This window comes from Scomber japonicus, chromosome 10, assembly GCF_027409825.1.
Source record: "Scomber japonicus isolate fScoJap1 chromosome 10, fScoJap1.pri, whole genome shotgun sequence".
In the NCBI taxonomy this organism is placed as follows: Eukaryota; Metazoa; Chordata; class Actinopteri; order Scombriformes; family Scombridae; genus Scomber; species Scomber japonicus.
The window spans coordinates 12,153,146-12,175,903 of NC_070587.1; the positions used below are offsets into that span (position 1 = coordinate 12,153,146).

The 22,758-nt window shown below is 41.4% G+C and overlaps 1 protein-coding gene across 2 annotated transcripts in view; it reads right to left on the reverse strand.

Annotated features, from left to right (window-relative positions):
* Window positions 1-22,758, reverse strand: part of nbeal2 (neurobeachin-like 2) — a 35,802-nt gene that overhangs the window by 6,556 nt on the left and 6,488 nt on the right. The window contains exons 2-42 of one of the 2 annotated variants that reach the window (XM_053326764.1): window positions 21,667-21,755; window positions 21,317-21,478; window positions 20,774-20,855; window positions 20,304-20,416; window positions 19,971-20,053; window positions 19,160-19,245; window positions 18,743-19,046; window positions 18,459-18,565; window positions 18,028-18,114; window positions 17,008-17,091; window positions 16,663-16,761; window positions 15,838-16,490; window positions 15,620-15,752; window positions 15,211-15,330; window positions 14,786-15,116; window positions 14,484-14,566; window positions 14,276-14,368; window positions 13,850-14,018; window positions 12,646-12,779; window positions 11,495-11,654; window positions 11,103-11,205; window positions 10,755-10,905; window positions 10,339-10,494; window positions 10,078-10,237; window positions 9,708-9,796; window positions 8,883-9,593; window positions 8,575-8,756; window positions 8,224-8,380; window positions 6,516-6,659; window positions 5,089-5,412; window positions 2,678-2,827; window positions 2,416-2,573; window positions 2,075-2,199; window positions 1,863-1,980; window positions 1,463-1,620; window positions 1,243-1,376; window positions 1,045-1,152; window positions 864-959; window positions 630-754; window positions 279-419; window positions 62-192 (exon numbers count right to left, since the gene is read on the reverse strand). In XM_053326764.1, the coding sequence (XP_053182739.1) occupies window positions 62-192; window positions 279-419; window positions 630-754; window positions 864-959; window positions 1,045-1,152; window positions 1,243-1,376; window positions 1,463-1,620; window positions 1,863-1,980; window positions 2,075-2,199; window positions 2,416-2,573; window positions 2,678-2,827; window positions 5,089-5,412; window positions 6,516-6,659; window positions 8,224-8,380; window positions 8,575-8,756; window positions 8,883-9,593; window positions 9,708-9,796; window positions 10,078-10,237; window positions 10,339-10,494; window positions 10,755-10,905; window positions 11,103-11,205; window positions 11,495-11,654; window positions 12,646-12,779; window positions 13,850-14,018; window positions 14,276-14,368; window positions 14,484-14,566; window positions 14,786-15,116; window positions 15,211-15,330; window positions 15,620-15,752; window positions 15,838-16,490; window positions 16,663-16,761; window positions 17,008-17,091; window positions 18,028-18,114; window positions 18,459-18,565; window positions 18,743-19,046; window positions 19,160-19,245; window positions 19,971-20,053; window positions 20,304-20,416; window positions 20,774-20,855; window positions 21,317-21,478; window positions 21,667-21,755 (6,793 nt within the window). Of the gene's footprint in view, window positions 1-61; window positions 193-278; window positions 420-629; window positions 755-863; window positions 960-1,044; window positions 1,153-1,242; window positions 1,377-1,462; window positions 1,621-1,862; window positions 1,981-2,074; window positions 2,200-2,415; window positions 2,574-2,677; window positions 2,828-5,088; window positions 5,413-6,515; window positions 6,660-8,223; window positions 8,381-8,574; window positions 8,760-8,882; window positions 9,594-9,707; window positions 9,797-10,077; window positions 10,238-10,338; window positions 10,495-10,754; window positions 10,906-11,102; window positions 11,206-11,494; window positions 11,655-12,645; window positions 12,780-13,849; window positions 14,019-14,275; window positions 14,369-14,483; window positions 14,567-14,785; window positions 15,117-15,210; window positions 15,331-15,619; window positions 15,753-15,837; window positions 16,491-16,662; window positions 16,762-17,007; window positions 17,092-18,027; window positions 18,115-18,458; window positions 18,566-18,742; window positions 19,047-19,159; window positions 19,246-19,970; window positions 20,054-20,303; window positions 20,417-20,773; window positions 20,856-21,316; window positions 21,479-21,666; window positions 21,756-22,758 lie in introns of both variants that reach the window. The other variant, XM_053326762.1, reaches the window with a different exon arrangement.

Here is a 22,758-nt window from a genome sequence, read left to right on the forward strand (position 1 = left end):
ACAGGTGAATTTGCTTTTGAAAAATAGATTTTCACACTGTTGATTTTAAAAGCTTCCTCACCATTCATGTTCTGCAGGAACTCTGGGAAGTAGAAGAATTCCGGGATGAGCTCTTTGACATCAGCTGGACTCTCCATGCGAGCCTGCCAGGCTGCTGCCACCGAGTGGAACTGTCTGTCTGCACAGTCAAACCTTAAGAAAGACAAGATGTGCTAATATGAGACAAAGAGATCACAAAGAAAATCAATAAAATATGAAGCATTTGAAAGCATTCCCACCTGCCACTCTGCAGCTGGATATGCAGGGTGGTGAAGGGCTCCATGCGGATCATGTAGTGCATGACTCCTGCTGCATTAGAGTAGTGTGTGCCATAGTGGAATTTGTCAATGGTGCCTGTTGGGTCCTCAAAGCTCTCATACCTATTGACAGACAAAAAGACATTATAAGGTTATAATTGTGATTATAAGGACAAGACGTCCTATCATTCAGGTATTTCATGATGTTATGAATCCAAGTAACTACCAAAATTCATATTATGAAACAACAGGCATAAACACTATAATAGTCTTTTTTAAAACTGCTGCATCAAGGCTTCAGATACTACTTTGTGTGACATCGGTGTCACATACTTTTCTCTGACATTCTGTGCATGGCGAGGGTTGACCACACCAATGGGTTTGGACAAGTCTCTGAAAACTGACGGGTCCTCAAGATCCAGAGTGGGAGAGGTGTAGTCACACAGGACCCAGGGGAACTGAAGAGAAGCAAAACACAACACTGTAAGCGTGTCATCTTTCACAATAAAGGATCATAACTATACTAAGAAATAGTACACACTATCAGGGGAAATGCAGTGCACTTACCACAGGATACTGCGACAGGTCATTGTAAGTGCGTCCAGCAATGGTGTTCAGTTGCATCAAATACTCAAAATTGGAGATTTCTCTGCAAACCCATTTCTGTTGAACATATTAACATCACATTTGTAAAGCACAATGAAGAGACATACAGAAAATATACTCGTAGAGAGAATTGAATAAACACCTGTGTCAGCCCGGATGCCTTCAGGAGCTCTTGGGGAGAGCGGGAGCCAAAGTAAAACAGGTTGGGAGGTCGCAGCCCCAGAATCCTTGAATATACTTTGTTTCGTACCTGAACAGGTGGATATAAAGAGTATGTTAAGAGCTTTAAGGTGCATTTGTTTCATATTGCAATTATTATGCAGAAGGAGCTGAACCTCACCTTCTTTCTGAAGTTGATGAAATAGTGAGCCTGGTCTATGAAGAAAAGCTCCAATGCAGAGCGTCGCAGGTTGTAGCGCCTCAAATGGACTTCTCTGAGCTGAGACAGAGGTCTCTTAAAGTCAAACCCGATGCCTAAAGGCACAGAAGTGAGTTATTTCTGATGGAACTGTTCGAACTGAGAAAAATATGAAATGTTCACAAGCACAAATATTTCTCACCCTCCTCTGTCTCTTCTTTCTCACTGCTGCCATCATAGAAGTAAAGGTGATGTGTGGTAACCTCCAGACGACCTGGAACGACCGCCACGATGGTGATGAGTTCACAGTCTTCTGATAGAACCAGTTTTTCTTTCTGACTCTCATCCTCTCCCTCTGCCCTGAAAACATAGAAAAAAGGTAAACTTTTACGTTTTCTACACTGCATATTTGAAAATATCAGTGAGTTTTCACACTCACCGGGACAATATATTCAAGGACTTTTCAAATAGTTTCAAGCCCCACAATTCAGTGTTTAAAACCTGGTGTGCCAGGTAATGTCAGTCATGTTATAATTCATCTTTATGGCCACTGTAAACATTAGTAAGCTACATATACTTGCACAATGTAAATCGAGACTTACTTGTCATCCAGAAAGACAAGGTCCTCTTCACCTAACTGATCGTCCTCCATGTCGCTCACTTTTGCTTCTTTGGCAACAGCTAATGGGAGAGGCTCAGAGCTCCGAGGACTGTCAGCTCCTAGAGATATTGAAAAATAAATCTTCAGTGCTTTGTACTATTTTGCTTTCATGAGAAAAAAGTGAAGTGAATGTGCTAGTGTTTAGTTACATACCCATGTTGTCCCTTAAGGCACTGGCCTCACTGTGAGGGTCGTAGTGGTAGTTGGGCACAAGTTTGAGACGCATCTTTGAATAGGTCTCTGCATTGGACAATTTCCACTTCACCTCAGGTTGAACTCTGATGTTAAAAAAATCAAATTCAGCACATTGTGAACAGGAAAGAACAGCAAAGGGACAGCACAGTCTCTATATGTTTATAATATGTTTGTACACCTTAAGGCGTACAAAAATGAACTGTGCTTCAGGTAAAATAGATACTGGAGGCCTCTGTTTCCTCTTAGATTAAATGATATGACAGAATTTAAATAGAAGTACAGGTTAAGTCAGAGGTTACCTCTTGTCCCATGCTCCTCTCTCACTGGTCAAAAGCCTGCGGAGAGCTTTCCAGTGCTGCCACACCACCCCCTGCTGGCTGGAGATTTGCTTCTGACAACTGAAGTACCTATTGTTTTCACTTCTGACTCGCTTCTGGTGGGGCTCAACAATCACTTCCTATTATCACATAAACACACGTATCAGATCAGTACTCAGAAAGGTTCTGAAACTTTTAAAGCTTTTATGTGACACAGTTTATAATGCCTGAAAGTTCTCGTTACCTGAAACTTAGATTTGCTGTCTGATCTGTCTTTGTCCCGTTTAAAAGCCGTACTCATCAGGTCGTCAAAACAGGAATTCCAGAAATTGGACATGATGTCATGGCTCCTCCCAAATGTGTCCAGTTTATACTGCTCCATAGTAGGCTGAACCTAAAGACAGAGTTTTTTTGAGAAGGAAGAAGAACAATCATATTAAAACATACAACTATAGAAATATCAATGACAACACAATAAATTAAGAACACTCAATGCAAAGATGCAGACCAGTCATCCAGGGTTAATAGGTTACAATGTATTAACCACAAAAAACACAATCAGCTGTAATCATTTATCGAGATTATGTAACTTGGAAAATAAAGTTATATTTCCAACTTCCAAGTATAATTTGACCTGAATATAATGTGAAATGTTGTACAGACATTCATGGCCAAAAGAGGAAACAGCCTATTGCTACCGACTTTGGTGATCACCTGACTTTTCATCTAGTGCCGCCATCAGGTGGTTTATTTGTCCAATACTTTGGTTTATGATTAAATGCATGCAAAACTAATGACATACCCATCAACCTCAGCTGCACTTTTACATTTAGTGATAACTGATAGATCTGCCAGGACAATATCTATATAAATGATGAGAAATTGAAGTATAGAAATGCCAAACATTTGTTCCACCACATAGTATAATTGTTCCACCACATTTATTTTTCATAGGTAAGACTACCTGCCTAGTACACCTCTTGGTCACAATTGTTAAAACATTAAAAGGAATCTTCACCTTCACCAACTTTAAAGAATGTTGTCTATTGGTCAGGCTACATTAACATGTAAGAAGGATATTTATGAAGCCTTATAAGAACGTGGTAAACTAGCCGAGAAGTAGGGATAGGATGTGTGAAGCAGAATTGGGAACCTAGTATGCATGGAAGTGTGGAATTAAATGTTAGTGGGAATGGTGGGCGTAAAAATGAAAGAGTGGATGTGGAGTTATAAAACTGGTTGAAAAGAGAATGCTGTGGCATGCAATTCATGTTAAGTGTTATACGTTGGGGAGAATGAGTTGTGTGAATGTTTTCGATATGTATGTGTTATGCTTATGTGTCTGTATTTGTGTTAGCGTTATGTGTGGGGAGAATGAGTAGTGGGAATGTATGGAGTGTATGTGTGCACTTTGGGGAGGTGGAGAGATAATAAATTTTGGGGTAGACATGCTATTTCCTTTTTTTGTTTTATTTTGTTTTCATTTAATGTGAAAAATGTATTGATATGAGCATGTGATCTCTGAAATTGATATAAAAGCTAATAAAAATAATTATTAAAAAAATATACGTAAGCCTTTGTTTATACAGTGGAAGCTCACACAGAGCAAGCTCTCTTTTACAGGAGTGCTCTGTTTAGCAAGATGGGTAACATTATACCTGCTAAACATCAGCTGTATAATATTGTGAGCATTATCTCATATGCTGCCTAATGACAGCCTCACAGTGCTCTAGCGTGGCTGAATAGTCTTTATTTAATGTAAAGGTAATTTACTACAATTCCTGGCACCATGAAACCTAAATAATATGTTCGATGCATAAAACAAGCTGATTCTCAATGACCAAATGAGAGACAGAAAGGGTAACACACTTCTCCATTTCACTAACAAGTTCCCTCTATTCATTTATTGTATTAGAGAAGATATTTTAATAGCTGTTTCCTTTTGTAACTTATCTGCTGTATTTTTCTCCGTTGTCTAGTATAAAACTACATAAGCGTATAGCATTACCCTATATATACACATTCATAACAAATAATTTGCATAAATAAACTGAAACACAAACACTCAGACATATAGTATATGTTCGCTCTGAGGCTAAGAAATCAGCTGAGTTTCAAAACTGTCATGGCAGCCAAAGTTATGCCATGCTGGTTAATGTATTGCTGGATTCGTATACAAAAGTAATCTAAACAAAACAGATTTATGAACATGCACTGTCACACAGAGCAATGATAAATCCACCTCTCAGCTAGCGGGGAGCGTGTCTGTTTGGCATCAGCTCATAAAATATTTCAGCCTCAAGTTGAAGCATAAACTGATCTATGCTTAAAATACATTAGAGGTCAATTAGGAGAGATTGGGGAGTTTGGGGAGTTTGGGTCTGTTATTTTATTTCTAAACCTGTGATAACATTTTTTTAAACTTTGTGTTAGACTTTTAAGCCACCCACAGGGAGGTAACTGGTCAGGCAAGGTTGGGAAAATCCAGAGTGTACACTAATATAAACAGTCCCAGCTGTATCTGAGGGCGATAGTTGATTATAACTTCTTAGTTAAACCAATGACTGAAGAGCACACTCTCTAGACCTCCTAAACAAAAGATAAATGACATCTATTTTTAAATGCACAATGTCAATAAAAAGTCAAAACACTGACCTGCTGCTGGTAAAATCCTTGCCACTCCAGCGTGTGACAGTAAGCTTTCAGGTCTTGAGCGAAGGTGGTGCTGCCATTGGTGATTGGTAGGTTTGGCAGCAGCTTCTGGACGGTGACAGGGTCGGCATGTTGGTCAAGCAGCGTACGCACGATGGGCACTAGCTGGGAGAAAGTCTCAGGGTGCCCACAGTTGGTGCCATCCATTACACCTCCCGGCCACAAGGGGGCACCAAGCTGCCCTAGCAGGAAGCACACCTCCTCCCAACTCAGACACAACACTGTCTGGAGCAGGCTGTGGAGCTTCACGAAGGCCATCACACACACCTGAAGAGGGACAAGAGACAAATTACTCACCCTATTTCTAACTGAAAGCCAAATCATACAGTTCTTGAAAGGATATGATATTTATTTAACTGGACAGAATATCAAAGGACGAATATTCAGATCCTCAAGTAAAAGTGTCAAAACCACATACTGCATTCAAAATCACACTCGAGTAAAAGTATAGAAGTACTACCTGTAAAGTGTAGTCCTACTTACAGTATCAGGAGTAAAACTACTCAGTATACAGAAAAATGGCCCCTGTGATTGTTAAATTACTGCATGTTATATTACTGGATTGTTAGCACTGATGTATTGAGGTTAAGCTAATTTGAACTATTTCATAAAATGTTGGGTAGCTTCATGTATTTATTACAATCCAAAAGGTATACAATGATTTGAATAAATCTCAATCTGCAAAACAACTACAGCTTTAAGATAAATGTAGTTCAGTAAAAATTACAATATTTTGTTCTGAAATTAAAAGTATAATATCACAAAAATCTTAACTACAAATACCTCATAACTGTCCCTCACTGCAGTACTTAAGTGAATGTACTGTTTCACATTCCATCACTGAAATTAATACAGCTGTGTTACTGCTGCTTTGCATTTTATTTAAAAGTAGCTCCAGGCTTGCTTTTTTTCTCTCAAGAGAACAACAGCTGTAATGTCCGGGTGGCAATTATGTTAATACATTACAAACTTGACATTTTGAAGAACAAAATGGCTTTAGGGGGAATTGTACTAGTCCGAACACAATCGGGAGCATGTGATGGAAAGCTTTATGGTCAGTTCATTTATGACCGCTCGCTCGATCCCATAATCCTCCAGCAAGAGCAGCAGCAGCAAGAGTCATAACTCAGAGGAGCTGCCCTTTCATACAGTACACTCCCTAAGAGGAATGACTGCAATGTCTTTGAAAAGAAACCCATAGAAGGTCTGGTATTTCTACAGTGGCTGTTATCTGTGTGAACTTATCAAGCTAAATAAATAAACATGGAGAACCCATTTTCTTCTGCTTAGGCTGTAAGCAATATTTCACTTTTATAGTGATGCTCTGATACTTGATAAGATAGACAAGATGAGTTGTGGGCGCAGCTGACCTGTGATTGCTGCTGTTGGATATAGCCGGTGATGATACGCAGGCCTATCTGGGCCATTTCCTTCAGTTCGGTGTTCCCGGGGCTGCCGGGGGTGCTGTGCCAGGCCTGCAACCTGTCCAGCAGGTTCACCACCCCCTCGAAGATCTGCAACAGTCATCAGCAAAGGACTCAATAACAAAAGGATAGACCTGTTTGCACACAGTGGAGTATGTAGGACAACCTAAAGCCATTCAGCACATAAACCACAGCTTACACTGCATTTAAAAAGATGACTCAGTTACTACCTACACCCAGTCATGGCTCTCCACCCTCCAGTGGAGAAAACAACAGGAAATTTTCCTCTGAAGCTCAACTGGTAACTGACAACTACCACACCTAGCTAATGACATCAGACACCGATGCTTTTAATATCTAGATAATTCATATTCTATTGACGCATCTAATGCCCAAGCCAACTAAATTACATCATCACATCCTGATGACGCAGTCTTTAAAAGATTCATTATGCTTCTGAATAATTTTATTTCATGAAAACTGCATGCATTATGATGTTATGTTTAAATAAGTGAATAAGTGACTGTGTAAGTTTTCAGTTTTTTCAGTGTTCTTATGTGTAAAACTTCAATGGCACAACATTAATATTTAAACACTGAATGTAAGTATAATCACATTTCTTGGAGGACAACATTTGACTGATCTCTAGCTCAAACTGAAATCTGCTGTATTTCTTTTTTTTTTTTTAAAAATTATATAAATTTATTTCCATAATGTTTTGAACGTTGCTCAAATGACTAACTAGCATTTATAATTCATCACTGAAAAATGTGTATGTCTTCTTGTTCCTCGTCTTGAGTGCTTGATCTTCTCCATTACAAATATTTGCAGTGGGCGCGCAGCTGGTTGAGTGGTCGGAGCGCATGCCATATACACAGCCGACCAGGTTCGAATCCCGGTCTGAGGTCCTTTGCTGCATGTCACACCCCCCTCTCTCTCCTATGTTTCCTGTCGGTCTACTGCTAATCATCTATGTTGGCATCTATGCCAACAAAATCTTAAAAAAAAAAAAATATGTGCAGAGTTTGACACTAAAAGGCTGTTTTTAAAATCACCTGCTAAAAGTGTAAAGTTTCCCTGCGTTCACTGAAAATCCAATTTTAAAGGGTGGTCCTACAAGAATGATTTGTGTCAAATAGTTTGGAGCCAATCCTGGTCTAAATACTCAACTCACACGAGTGCGATGTGGAATCACATCTTGTGACTATATCTGCATATTTATAGATTCTGATTTTTTTTAATGAAGGAGAAAGAGTAGATATGATTTTAAAGATTTTACCAAGATAAATTAACTTTTTGTGGAAAAATCATACTCAACACAAATTAATATTCAAAGTAGGGTATTTTATATACATCTTAAATGTATCCGGAGGAGGTGATCTTTAAATGTTGCCAGTGTTGGGTATTTACAGTGAGCAAGTGTAAGCCTGCTTTTCATTGGTATGAAGTATTCTTTCTGTCTGTACAGAGTTTATGTAAGCAATTTTCATGGCAAAGAGAGACAACAAAAGACACCTAACATTGTTGAGGAATTATGATTTACTAACTTAACCAGACCTATATCTGATGTCAGGTATCTTAATGTCATTTGTGTTAGAAATGCTTGGTAAGGTGTTCATAATGTCATATGTGTAAGGTGGGGTATGTGATGTACCTTTTCACTCCACAGTGTGTAATTGTCTGTTCCCTCAGCAAAGAGGAAATCCTGCAGCAGCCTGAGGAGCCTCACCAGGCTGGGACAGAAAGGCAGAGACACTCCCTGGGCGTCTCTCAGGTCTGACAAAGACGATTCCAGCATCATCTCCAACAGACTGGCACATAGAGTGGCAAACAGACTTAAAATACTTCAACACAGTATCACATGATATTATTTCTGGATATCTGGACAAAAGATGATAGGTGTTGAAGGTGTGGTTCAGTTTATTTTTCCATTACGAGACAGGTTCAACACCATTTCACTGTGTTTATTCTCTGATGATTGAAAATTTAAATGAGTGATGCTGACCTGCGTTTGATTTCATCAGGCGGGCGGACCAGTTGGCAGGATGAGCCCAGTTTGGTGAGAACAGAGAAAACCTGTCCTCTTTCTCTCCACACAACGTCCCCGGCACCATCTGCCCCACTGCCGCTCCATAGCACAGAGAAGATGATGTTTGTGAGCAGGTTGCACAGCTCCTCCTCTGGGGTCTGCTGTAACGCAAACTCCAGTCACTACTCATGGAAAAAGACTCAAACAAAGCTACAAAGAGCATTATCATATCACAAATTGTGCTTGAAATATCAGTGAAATCTGGGTTGAGAAAGCAGCCATACCTGTGGGTTGGACGTATTAGAGATTGTGTCTCCAGTTGGAGGGTCTGTCCCATAGCTGGTGTCATCCAGCACATTTGATAGACTGGAGCTCTTCCTGGGTCTGAGCGGTGGAAAAGGTTTGCAGTGCTCCAGAGGGGATGGTGTGTTTGTCAGGCTACCTGCAGGGGTATGTGAGCCAGTCTCTCCCACACCGCTTAGCTCTAAATCAAAGGGTGAACCAAAGGGGGAAAGAGGCTGGTAGTCTCTCCCCTCCTCATCGAGGCGATACGAAGTGATGTCAACAGCATTGGAGAGAGAAGATGAGTGACTCTCCTGGTCCACTGAATCAAACGACTTGAAATGGAGGGAGCCCCTGAAGTTCTTCAGCGTGCCTCCACCTCCACTAGGAGGCGACTGGGATAAATCAGAGAATCCTTCTGAGATGTCCCGCTGGCCACCTTCATCCTCCGCGTCCTCGTCCTCGATGTCCTGTGAGTTGTGGTAGCTCAGGAAGACTTCTGAGCGAGAGTCCTCGATGACCAGGGACTGATCCCTGCGCAGTGGAGGCCTGTAGTTTGGCTCAAAGGAACTGTGGATGCTGGAGCCTGCAAGGCTGGCAGCATGGGATTCATAGGACTCTTTTACATAGAGCTTGGTGAGAACATCCTGCCAGCCAGGGTGTTTAGCGAGCTGCTTCACATAATCCTCATTGGAGTAGATCAGATAAAAGAGCTGAGGGAATACCAGAGAACACAGGGAGCCTTGTTTTCATTACTGAGGTTATAAATATGCTTTGAAGGAAACTTCACACTTCAAGCAGAGCATGAATTACATTTGCAGACTGACCTTGCGACAGACATCCAAACGAACAGTGAGCTCAGCTTGATGGGACAGACAGATCACAGCCAGAAGGTCTCTGAAGCTAGGGTTCGGATCTGTGGGGAAGCAGGAAGTTTGATTTAGTTTCACAGTCATAATCAGCTCCCTATAGTGAGTGATGGGATCCTTTGTAAAACCACCTATACTCTTCTAAAATTGGAAAGAAGTTCACATAAGAAGTTTCTGTATTTGTCTTTCTTTTTGGTCTTCTCAATGCTTTTATACATGTGAGGTATTTGTAAAGGTATTTTGCTTATAACTCTGAAGTTTTTAGATACATTTATAAAAGTCTTCTTATGTATTATAAGGTCATTAGGGACAGAGAATGTTTCATTACCTGTAGCAAGGACCTGCTCGTAAAGACATCGCACGGTTGTCATGGTTACGGGAATGGCTTCGAGGCAACATACCAGTCCAAGATAGCCAAAATCCTTCAGCTTAATGCGCTGCTTGTTGCGCTCCGACACTCGCTCACTCTTGAGGATTTTGTATAGGACCTGCAACAAGTCAAGAAGAACATTTGTCATTACAAAAGAAGAGTGTCTGTCAAGTGTTATATTGAGCTATGATGAGAATAAGTCTGTTCAGTTGCTCTCACCCTGAAGACCCTCTCTCTGGCATCGTCTCCAAAGCTCTGGGTAAGCAGCAAACTGTAAAACTGCTCCACGCCTGACTCCAGCAGTACGGTCTGCACCTGCTCACGAGGAGGGCTGCTCCGCAAAAGCTCGTACAGGATGTCCAAGGCCCTCACCACCTAATTGACAAAGGAGTGCATGATGAAGACAGAAGGAAGACGTGGAGGAGGAAAAACAGCAAGAAATGTGGATTACAGGGAGGGAAGCATTTGAAGTGAAGAAAGTTTGAACATGCAAAAACATGAAGATTAAAAGGAAGTGTTGATGATCAGGGAGGGCGCATTTGGGAAATGGAAGAGAAATAGCACGCTGAAAAGGTCAAATGATAACAATGTTAAACTCCCTGAAGAAAATCAGAGATAAGACATATTTTCACTACCTGCTGCTCCTCCCCTACAGTGAGAATGTAGGCAAGGACACTGTGAAGTTCCTCTGGCGTAGGAGACTTGAGAAAGTCTTTCAGCAAGTTGAACAGAGAAGTCTGAATTGTCTGCTTCTCATCAGACAGACCGCTGCCATCTTTCTCCACACTACAAATCACCAAAGATGTTGAGTTAAGAAATCAATAAAGCTTCTAATGAGCAAAGTCACTGTATAAAACAGTAAACAGCAAACATGAATGTCTATGAAGGCCTTATAATAACTATAATAATACAATTTCATATAAATTGTGGTGGAAAACTATGTTTTAATTGAAAACCATATTGTGGATGGATCGAAGGTTTACCTGTAGTATGTGCGAATGGTATCCAGAATGTATTGAACCCCATACTTCCTCTTCAGGCGCTGCTTGCCTTTGTTTATCACAGATGACAGGTACTGGACATGAGCTTTAGAAGAAAAAGAATCTCCCTTCAGTTTGGCATTTAGAAATGCATTAATTTACAAAGCAGGGTACTGAAGTGAAGCTTCAGGCGCATGTTTACTTTTAATCCTTCCCACTGCCTGAACTCCAAACGTTAATGTATTCTATCTCTGCTCTATGGCGCTTTTAACCTCCTCATGCTCCTTTCAGTCTTGGTGTACACATACATATAAAAGGGACACAAACAGCTTTGGTAGACATGAAAAGGTTCACAGGTGCGTTACTTAACAACGTGAGGGCTGCTTATGCCTTACCCAGACAAACGGCAAAATGGCTTTTATTCCAGATTCTGAAATCAAAGAGCAGGTGCTGGTAGAGTTGCTGCAGAAGTGGGCTGTTGCCTTCATTGAAAACCTGCTCCAGCAACAGCTGACATGCCATCAAAACGTTCATGTCCATCATGCTGCCTGGAACCTGCGGCAGAGGAAGCAGAGAGGAGGGCAGTTAAAGTGTGTTTGTGTCTAAATAAGTTTCCATTTATTTGGATTCATCTGTGTACAATGGTTTGTGTAAAGTCTGTGTTTAGAAACACTTAGAGGACTGTTGTATTTAGTTGAGTGCATATATATTAAAAGTGTTTATGTACTGTATATACTTGTGTTTCTGTCTTTTTCGCTGCCAAACCTTGCCATGTGATTATTAGGACACAGTTTCCTTACAGGATGCTCCGCCTTAACGTCATACATTTCAACATATCCTGTCAAACAAGCAGCATGTCTGTGCACCAGTGCAACACCCGATTGGCTGCACCCCTCAGAGATTCACGTCTATACCAAACGTGTGAACTAAACCATATTCATTTATGCATCTAAAGAATCATTTCTGCTACACATGCCTCACCAAATTAGGCCAACTGCACCTTTATAGCGCTGAACTGACAAATAATATTTGCTTTAAATCAAGACTTTATTGTCCATCACAAGGTAATAATAATAGAACCTCTTTGATGTAGCTCAACATCAAATACAGCAAAAGTTGCTTGTCTGTAATTCTCAATATAAGTCAATAACTTTTTATCTCACAAAAGTGACCTACAAAGGAGATGTGAAAATTCAATTTATCAGCAGATTTCTCAGAACTGAAAACAGAGCATCACAAGTCTGGCTACCTCTGTATGATTCATAATTTTTGTTTTAATCCACCCGTCATTTTCCTATATCTCAAACAACAGATTTTGTTGCTCATATCTTTTGTCATCTGTCAGAAAGGCCAAGCACTGCATAAATTCCCCTGCACAAACATGTGATCCTGTCATTCTGAAAGAACCTCTTCTGTTTCAAAAACACCATACCCATTCATTACACAGCGATTACACAGCAGCAATACAACGGAAAAGGTCAAATATTCATTCTCAAATGGTAATCAGTTCTTTTTGCAATTATTTCCTGCTTGCTGCAACACTTACTTTGCTGACCAAGGCCCCTATGATGCTCGGCCCGTGGCTTTGCAGCAGGCTCTCTTGATTAACAGGGTGATGACGAATCAAGTTTTTCACCATAAGCAGGAAGGCAGCAATGCTGTTTCTCTCCAGTCTGCCCTCTGAAAAAAAAAAATAGGGCAAAAAAACATTTACGATTTCCTGTGTTACCCACAGTCGTATTTATGCATCACAGAGCACCTTTATTGAAATTATTATCTCTCAGGATGAGTCATCAGTCATAAGACATGATATTTGTATCTTCTCTGTTAAGTATTTGCTCCATTTGTCTTATTTTGTTGATGTCAGATTCATACATGCTAAGCCACACTGGGAAACCAAAATGCGATTCTTCCAGCAAATGTTGTGACTCAGTGTGCCTGTGCTGCTTCTGACATTTAACCTGTTAGCATTGATTTCACAATCATTACTATGTTTGTCTGCTGTATATTATAGCATGTCTCCCCTTGACTGTCTAGCACATCCTTTTTGTCCTTAACTCATCATATACCATGTCTCAAAGCTTCTCAAAACATCTCCAGAGTCTGAAATGCTCTGAAAAAAATATTTAACACGTACAATGAACAAAGGGATAGAAGAGTAACAGCAGAGTTACACTTTAAAATGCAACTGCAAATTTAATGTAATGTTCATCATAATGTATTACACACCAAATTTACAAATATTTCTCACCCACTTCTAGTGGTATCTTGTCATGCATATAGTTTTAGATGTATTCGCTCAGGTTTTGAGATACCAAATTTCTGCTTACATACAAAAACAATGGAGGTTTTCCTTTGGATAACCCGAACAACATGCTGTCAGTTTTCACAGGGACTATTTATTGTCTAAGAAAAAAGTTGTGCCAATGAAAATTGTCCACATTGAGATCCAAGAAATTGGAATAATGTTTGTGGAAAGACGAACTGCTGTTCAAATTTTTTTAAATGTCATTTAAGCATGATACATTATACTACACTCATCTCAATGACAGATATCTCAGAACCCACAGGCAAATAAAACAATATACAATCAATCGAAACAATCTACATGGTTACACACCACAAAGGATGAGTGAGAAAATGTGTTTTTTGTCATTTGGGTGAATCAACCATGTCATGAAGATGCTATTATTTTATCTAACATATGGTGCAAGTAACAACCTGTGCAGCTTAACTAAACAATAACTGACCTGCAGACTTGTTCAGTGGCAGCAGCATGCTGGGACCTCGAGGGGAAGTGAGCTCAGGTCCGAGCAGGTCTGAGATCTCTTGACCACCATTGTAAACCTGCTCGGCGTCACATACTTGCTCCAGCAGGGGCAACAAAACCCCAATACCGCCTACCACATTTACAACATCCTGCAGGAAAAAGATAAACATGACTTGCATTAATCCACTTCAGTACAGCCAATGCATATCAGAAACAAAATTCATAAAGACAAGATGGCAAGGAAGGAAACTTTATAATTTAAATTGAATAAAGTTTAAAGAGAAGCGGTAATAGAAGCATCTACAAAATGAAGATGATACGCAGAGACACAGTGTGACAGAAAAGTCACTTCAAACTGAAAGGTTAAAATCATAATGATGAAAATTTAAATAGTTGAATATCTAACCTTGATGTCCCAGTTCACTACCCTATGTCCTGTCAGCCTGCCATCATATTGGTGGTTGGGAGACAGATCCAGACATATCTGGTTCTTGAAGGCCTGCACACACACAAGCACACATATACACAACAATGTTTACAGCTTTTATTTATAATATCTAACAGTAGTGCAATATAATATTTCTTTATGTCTTTCCCAGATTTCAGAGTGTCACCTGTGGAGTGTAGTAGAGCAGAAGTTTGCTGTTCAGATCAGATATCTCTCCATCCGCTTTGAATAAGGACACGTGGTTGGGGCCTGTGATGGAGAGCAGAAGGTAGTATAGGTCATAAAATATGCAAACGTGTACACATGAAAAATATTTGGTTTTCAATGGTCACAGGGGTATTCTTTCAACTGTGATTTTCTGTCTTCTGTCTGGTGATTCTGGAAGAGCTAAATGCTAAAATAAAGTCCAATTCTCAATGTGTATGATATAAACAACAATATTTGCATTGCTAACAGTGCATGACCTACCTGCAGCATATAGAGCTCTTGTGTGAGTTTGCTGGAGAGCCTCATGGCAAAGGAAGGCAGTGCCCAGGAGTCCATCTAGAGATGTGGGTGTTCCCCATTCTGTATCCTGCAGTCCCGCTGGGATGGTGTGCACTGGGGAGTCACCGAAAGACCCCCAGCGACCTCCAGCAAAGGAGGCCGGAAAGGACTGGGAACGCATGAGGGAGGGGGCATGGGCAGGGAAGGCAAACTCAGGCGATGGGCTGGAGGACGAGGTTGTAGGCAGATTGGGGGAGGTAGTGGTGGTAGTGGTTCGATGGCCCGCAGAGCCGATGCAGCAGGAGGTAAAAGGCTTCAGGGGACAGATGGAGAAGGGGGATGATGTTAGATATTCAGATATAATATATGTCCATGACCAGGACACATTAGAGAGCTTTTTACATTACCTCACTGAAAGATGGAAAGCGAAGTTGAGCAGTTTTGCGTTGCTCTCCATCGATGTAGATGGTGACAAGGTTCTGGCCAAAAGGACGACGGCCCGGGATGTGGACTATAGCCACTGAATGCTGCAGTGAGGATGACAGCAAAGAGCTCACAAAATTTGAATGAAGTTTGGTGCTTTAATGTTGCATTTTTACATGTTTCATTACCCCAGCTTCTAATTAAACCTTCTCTACCCATTTATCTTTTCAGGTGGTGCACTTCATTTTCTGACTATTATTATGTTCCAAGGTTACAGGCCCTGACAATGGCACTGAGAAAAAGGATGTGTGATTTTCTCCTTAATCTAATCTGTTCTTATTTGGGAAAGGCTAAATAAGACCAAAGAACTGTACTATGTGTGTCCACACTTACCCAGCATGAGTCAGCTAGTGGGTGCTCTGGCAATGCGACAGCCATGTAATCTTTCTTAGTGCAAACAGCCACAACCAGCACACCCTCCATGGTGAAGAAGGCTTCCAGCCCAGTTCCGCTTGCTGTGAAGAAACTTCACGCAAGAAAGCAAACTGTTAAAAAATTGTAATAGAGAGCTATGCATATAAAAGTCTACAAATCTTGAAATGTCCCTCTACCTGTACAGCTGCTTTCTCCGTGGTCCTTTTCCCATGTCATGCTGAGCTCCTATGCCAGAGTTGGCAGGAGGTTTACGGTTGTTAAAGTCAGAGTGACAGGAGCGGAACTCCATATTGAGGCAGAGCCAAGCATGAAAGGCAAAGCCACTTCCTGGCCAGCGCTGGACTGTGGGCACCATAATACCTGCCATGGGGGGTGTAAGATCAAAGTACTGCAAGGCACTGTCCTGACCTTCTCTCGCTGCCATGGTCGAGAGCACCCGGATGATTCGAGTGCAGTAGGGGTGCACCCTCCCTACCACTGCAGCATTGTCTTGATCCACCCTGAGCAGTCTAAGCAGGCTCTTCAGCTCCTCTGGTCTCAGACACAGAGAACCCAAGTCCTGCAGCAGTCCCAGCAGGGCGTCTGCACACTGCCTGTCCAGACATTGTGGCTGCGAGAGTACCTGCAGCAGAGCCCCCACCATGCCTGCCTCCACAGCCACGGTGCGACAGGATAAGGAGCCACCACACACAGCAGCGAGCCACTGAGCCACCAGCAGCTGAAGGTCCCGCTGACCAAACAGGTCAGGCAGCCATTGCAGGAGCAGCAGCAAAGGCTGGTCATTACTGATGCCCAAATGATGTGCGTGGGCATGTTCTCCCTCCACTGCCTGGAGATGGAAAGCAAAAAGTTGGGAGAGAATGAGGATAACATATTGACATAGTGACATGATTAATAATTTTGGGTTAATTAGCACTAACACATTTTAAATAGGTCATCAGTACGAGACATTGACTTCTGCTAACTGTGCTCAGTTGATAATGAGGAAAAGTGATTTTCACCATGTTCATTAGCTCCTGGAGAAGCCTTTTGGTGGGTTGACCTTGACTCTTGAGCACGTCAAACAGCTGGGAGTAGCCTATCCTCTCCTTGAAAACCTCCTGAGGGGAACAGAGACAGAAATAGTCTGTAGTAAGCTGCTCCACAGGGGACAACTAGTTGGCACACTTCCTTACATTGGAAGGGGAATACAATGAGATTTCTTACATGAATGGATAACCACTTTCCTCATCAGGTTCTAATTTTTGCTGGTATCATATGCATAACATATTATATATTATTATATATACAGTATATTATGATTAATAATGTTTGTACATATGTATGATAATCACACACAGCCTTACCTTTGCAGAGGGAGAGTTACTCATTATAGCAGTGAGGACTCCTAAAGCATGAACTGTAATACTGTCTGATCCTTTCTCCCACACCTACATCAAAACAAGGAGGTATAGTTGATGGAGGCAGTGCAGAAATAAAAGAATGCTTCATCACAATGTGACACCAAAAGCCCCCCCCCCCCAAAAAAAGGTGAACATTTAAACTGTACATGACCAAAAAGAAAACAACCATTTTCACCCAATAAAAGGAGGAATTTCTCATCAGATTATCTCTATGTGTGCAGGAGGAAATAAAGCACATTTCCACACCACAATTACTGGAGCAGACTGGGTCAAAGTAAGTGAACTACTGTACCAGTCACCAAACAATCGCCTCTTTGTTAATTACTGATAGGTCCCAGCATGCATAAACCAAAGCCAACCACCAAGGAAAAAAAAAACTCCAACTATTGCTGGAAAGAAGGCAACATCAAACTCCAGGACACGAGCCAGGTCTTTCATACAGGCAGCAGTCACGCGACAGAGCAGCCAAAATACAAAGAGAGAAGGAAAGACATGCATTGAAAAACAACTCATTTCATGCACTATGAAAAACCCAGCATGCTCCTCTTGCCCAGTGTTGTCAACAGGGAATTCAGCCTGTAATTATGAACGTGATATAATTCAACACTCCTACACAAGCAGAGATTAATCCTACAACTGCCTATCTGAATCTTAGGCAAAGATAACACCAGTTTATATATATTTCAAGTGGGACTTCAGCAGAAGGAAAATAACAGTGAATCACATGTAACATAAGCTGTACATGAACTTGCATTCCAGATGGACTGATACAACAGATAAAAAGGGAACTCTGGGTGATAATTATCATGTATATACCGCGCTACCTGTTTTATTTACAAATGAGTGTAAGCCAGACTTCCTGCCTTAAGCTTCCTGTTTAAAGACCTCAGAGCCGTGAACAAGTAGAAAGAAGGCTGAGTTTCCTGCTGACAGACCAATATCAACACCAATGGGGGAAAGTACCTGGTCCACTTCGACCTCTGTGAGTAAACGTGTAGTGAGGTCACACACAACCTCACGCTCCGGCCTATGCCTGTTGCTCTGAAAGAGCTACAGGACACACAGACACACACACAGACACACACACACAGACACACAGCACAGCATAGCACAGCACAAAAAGACAGACAATTAGACCACAAGTAATAAGAGGTATTAAATCCAGGTTTGATCCCGGTCTCTCTCTAGGACACATTGTAGCTGTGTTGGGCAAAAAAAAGACTGTAGATTTACACATTTTTGTGATATTTTACATTGAACAAACAGAAAGAGGTCAAACAGCAGAGTGGCATTTAGGCAAACAAGAGAGGATGAACATGAACAAAAAGACAGATTGACAGATACAAAGAGCTGACAGAGCAGACAAACACATTTTAGATGGACAAGGGTCTGACCTTGCTGTTCTGAATGAGCCTCAGGATGTGTTCAAAGCAGTTATTGTTGAGAAAGACAGCCTGCAGGACTGGTCTGTCGGAGCACTGCAGGATCTCAGGAACAGCAGCTAAAAGTAACAACAAGATGGATGTTGAACACTGACTCATTTTATTTATCAGACACTGAGAAAATTATATTTGGCCTCTGTACTGATTGAGAGGGATAAAACCCAACTGTGTTCAAAACAAGGACTGCTTTATGCTCAGCTGGACTTGGAGATGGGACCTAGTGGAGATTTGCTTACTTAGCATTTGGCTCTGGAGGGAGATCAGGCTGTCCTCCCAGGTCTGCCTGTCTTGCTGGTCACTGCTAAGCGGCCGGTTCCAGTTGAGAAGCTGGAAGTAGCTCTCCAGTATAGTCTTGATCTCCACCTGCCGCTCTGTGGGGTTGCTGAAGTGCAGGAGGTGGATCATTGCAGTCAGGCACTGCAAGATGATCCGTGGGAGCCCACTGTCCTTGGGTAGGGGGAAAGTCCGGCAGCACCACGCTCGCAGAACAGAGAACAGGTCCGTAACAGAGTGAGGGGTGATGGAAAGAAGACCATTTTTCTGCAAAAATACAGACAAAGTGACTCCCCCTGTAATCAGCTGTAATTTTCACTCAGTGTGTTTTCAGACTGCAGAATAATTCACTGATAAAGAGGACAGCTAGTGTAGCAGACCTTTCCTCCACTGATGACAGCACCCTGGAGATGAACCAGTCTGAGTGTGAGGAGCTCTGGGATCTGCTCACTATCCTGGAGACTTTCTGTAAACATGTATTAAGAGTCAGTGTTATGCAAGACCAGTTAACACTGAAACACAAGACACAGTGCTGTCATGTTAGCATGCAAATATTATATATTTCTTTGTAGCATATATGTGTACAGAAAATTAATCAGTGGATGAGAAAAACTACGGACTACCAAACAAAAAATAAAGAAAAAAATCCAAAGTTCATGCTACAGTGGCTCAGCAAAACTCTACTGCAATGGGTTATGTCATTGGGGGTGATGTTAAAAGGAAAAATCTAAACCTCACTCGTTGGTAAGATATTACACAATGAGCTCTTAACATTTCCAATTAGAGCATGCTATTGCGTATAATCATACTGAAATTTGGACATACTGAAACTTGGCCAAGCTGAAATTTCCCCTGGTGCTTACAGATTGAAGCTAGTTGATCAAATGTACTCCTATGCACTCCTGATGAAATCTATATCACATAATTAGACACTGAATAATTAAGCTTTTGACCGTTTAACACACTAACAGACTGAACTGAACACTGCATATGTATTTATGTTTCAATTTAAAAAGGTTTTTAAAAGAATGATTTGGGGCTGAGGGTGGGGGTGTGGATTTAAGTTCTTTTTCAATACAAAGACACCAGATCTGAACTGTGTTTGGGCTGTTGAAGAACAGTTTGATTCTCCTGGTATGTGAGGTCTGACAGAGATCAGAGTGGTAGAGCAGACATAAGGGAGTCTCTTACCATGGAAAAGAGCAGGCAGCTCTTCTGGCAGGGCCAGCGGGGAGAACTTATACTTGTTCCTCTCCAGCAAGCTAACCTCCTCCCTGTAACACACAAAGCCTTAAGTCAACGCACTCCCACTCACATCACGCCTAGTCAGTGTGTGACTACCAATAATACTGTTGGCTCTAATGAGGTTTGACTTTAAGGCTTAGAGGTAACAAGATGAGGTGTTACACATCACAAACGGTTGAGCAAGATGTAAAATTCATATGATTGGGTGTTTGTGTGACTGAATTCATCATCCCACACATTCACTCAGGCAATCTCCGGTTTAAAGCTAAACACACTCACCCTGCCAGGCGTCTCCTCCATGTCTGATATGGATCAAACAAACTCTCACACAGCACGAGTCCATACAGCACAACTGACTGCAGGGACGACTGCTCCTCTTGTCCCTTCTTTAGCTGATGAGGATGTACAACATGAAAAGTTAAGATGCACTCAACTCATCCTTAGCACAGATATACCTGTTTCTTTTAAGATACAACAAATACAACAGGTTTCAGTACAATGAATAGGTCAACTACACACCTACTTCTCTTTTCTTTTTTCTGTAAACTAGTTCTGTTACTTCTGTGTAAGTATGTCACACGCTATAAATAGGGTAAATTGTGGGTAAGCTCTCTGTCTCTTTACTTTATATCACATCTCTGCACAGTTTGTCTAAAGGCACCAAATCATTGTTGCATACTGAGCATTACTGTGAAGCCTGATCATTAATCACTGAAATCTCTGTGCTGTGTAAATTATAAATGCCTCACCTGCTCCAGACAGAAATTTAAAAGCTTGATAGTTTCAAAAATAAAACTGGGGGTCTTGTCTGGGTCGATGTTCTCCATATTCCTAGGGGTAGAAAGTAGAAACTCATGCAATTCAATGTTAACAAACTCTGTGTGGTGCTTACCCAAGATTTCTGGTAAAAATACAGTGAATGTACACAATGCAGGAAAACTTCCTGACACCAAGTTGCAGCCTCGTTGCACAATCTGTAATGCAATTTCTGGAAAAACTGTATCTCCTCCTTTGTTGTTCAGTCAAGGATCACCCATCAACAACAACTATTTTAGTAAAGAGTACATATTTTTTGTGTCTCGTAACTTACAGAACATCGTCTACTCACTAAAAGTCTTACAGTCTCATTTTCAGTGAAACTTCAGAAAGAAATCTTTGAATGGTCAAAATTGTTGTTTGCTGCATATTATCTATCATTTATTTGAATCAGTGGTGTAATTAGGACAACAATGCCATTATGTAACGTGGTCACAATGATAATATGAAGCATATACAGCAGGCTGGGCTCTCACCTGCAGACAATAATGAAGAACTTGATGAGGAGCAGCGGGTGCGGGGTGCTGCTGTTGTGCTCGGCGCCTGAGAGGTGCAGTGCACTGTGCCATAGCTGAGTGCTGAGGAACACCAGGACCTCCCTGGGGAGCAAGGGCACCTCAGAGCTGCACTCTTCCAGCCTGAAGGATGGTAGAAGGGAGGGGAGGCAGTAGGAAAGAGGCAAAGGGAGTTCTAATAAGAGCTGCATTTACACATAACATAAACATGTCAAAATGGTAGCTATCTCTACAGAAGGTCGGAGTTCATCCAGCTTTGGTGAGTTTCTGGCTACACAGTTTGTGTAAAATAAATAACTGTTACTACTCACCTCCGAGGCTCCAGTGACTGCACATCAATGAGCCTCTCGAAGGACGCAACAAACGCCTCCAGCCACTGCTGCAGATAACCCACGTCTTTCTGCAGGGGGAGGAAAGGGGAGGAAAGAGCATGTAGAGTAAGTGAACCGCCAGATCCCTCCAGGCACATGCACAGTGTTAGTAAACAATGCTGGAGGTGAAAAATGTGTATTGTAAAAAAATATATATATGACCTTTGGTTGTGCTCGAGTTGTCGCAGTGTATTTAACTATGGCACACCAAAAAAAAAAAAAAACACGGCACTGACTAAATCTTATGACCTGCTTTTTGTAACAGGATGTTGCAAAGAGATGTAACTCACAGAGAGGAACACATGAGCCAATTCTTTCCTTTATCAAAGCAGATAGGTTAAAAGAAAGACATATTCCTTTCTTTAAGTTACATGCACAGAGTAACACAAAGGACACAGTGGTAAATTAAATTAGTCATCCTTGCATTACTGCATACTTATAGTGTCATTTAAGACAGATAAGGGCTGTTGTTTACATACAACAATTTTTATCACCGTTTTAATCACCCTCTGCAGTGCAACATATCCTGCCACTCTTCCCTCCTTACATCAGTCTCTCCATCTCACGTCAGAGTCAGTAGCACAAATGTCAGACGGGTCACCAAAGAAACAAGTCAATGTTGCATTAAAAAAAAATTAAAAATTCACCAGACATATGCCAAATGTTAAAGTTAAGTTCAGCTGACTCACACACGTGGTTCTTCTTGTGAGAACCCAGTGTTTCAATATGAAAACACAGCAATACACAGAACATTTAGAAATGTTCCCTGATGCGCTGTGTGATTGAACAACTTGAACATTTTGATTAGCTGAGCATGCACAAAGCCACTGTTGCTCCGAGGCCATCGTTGCTGATTTGTCATGAGCAGGCGGTGTGAGGGAAGACATGAGTTGCTTCAGACTGACTGACTCACTGTACACAAATAACATACCGTAAACAGCACATGGTAAAACAATCCATTAGGTACTTCCCCTGAGCCGACAAGCAAATACTGTAGGTAAAACCATTAGCCATGTATGTGCTGCTGCAGCT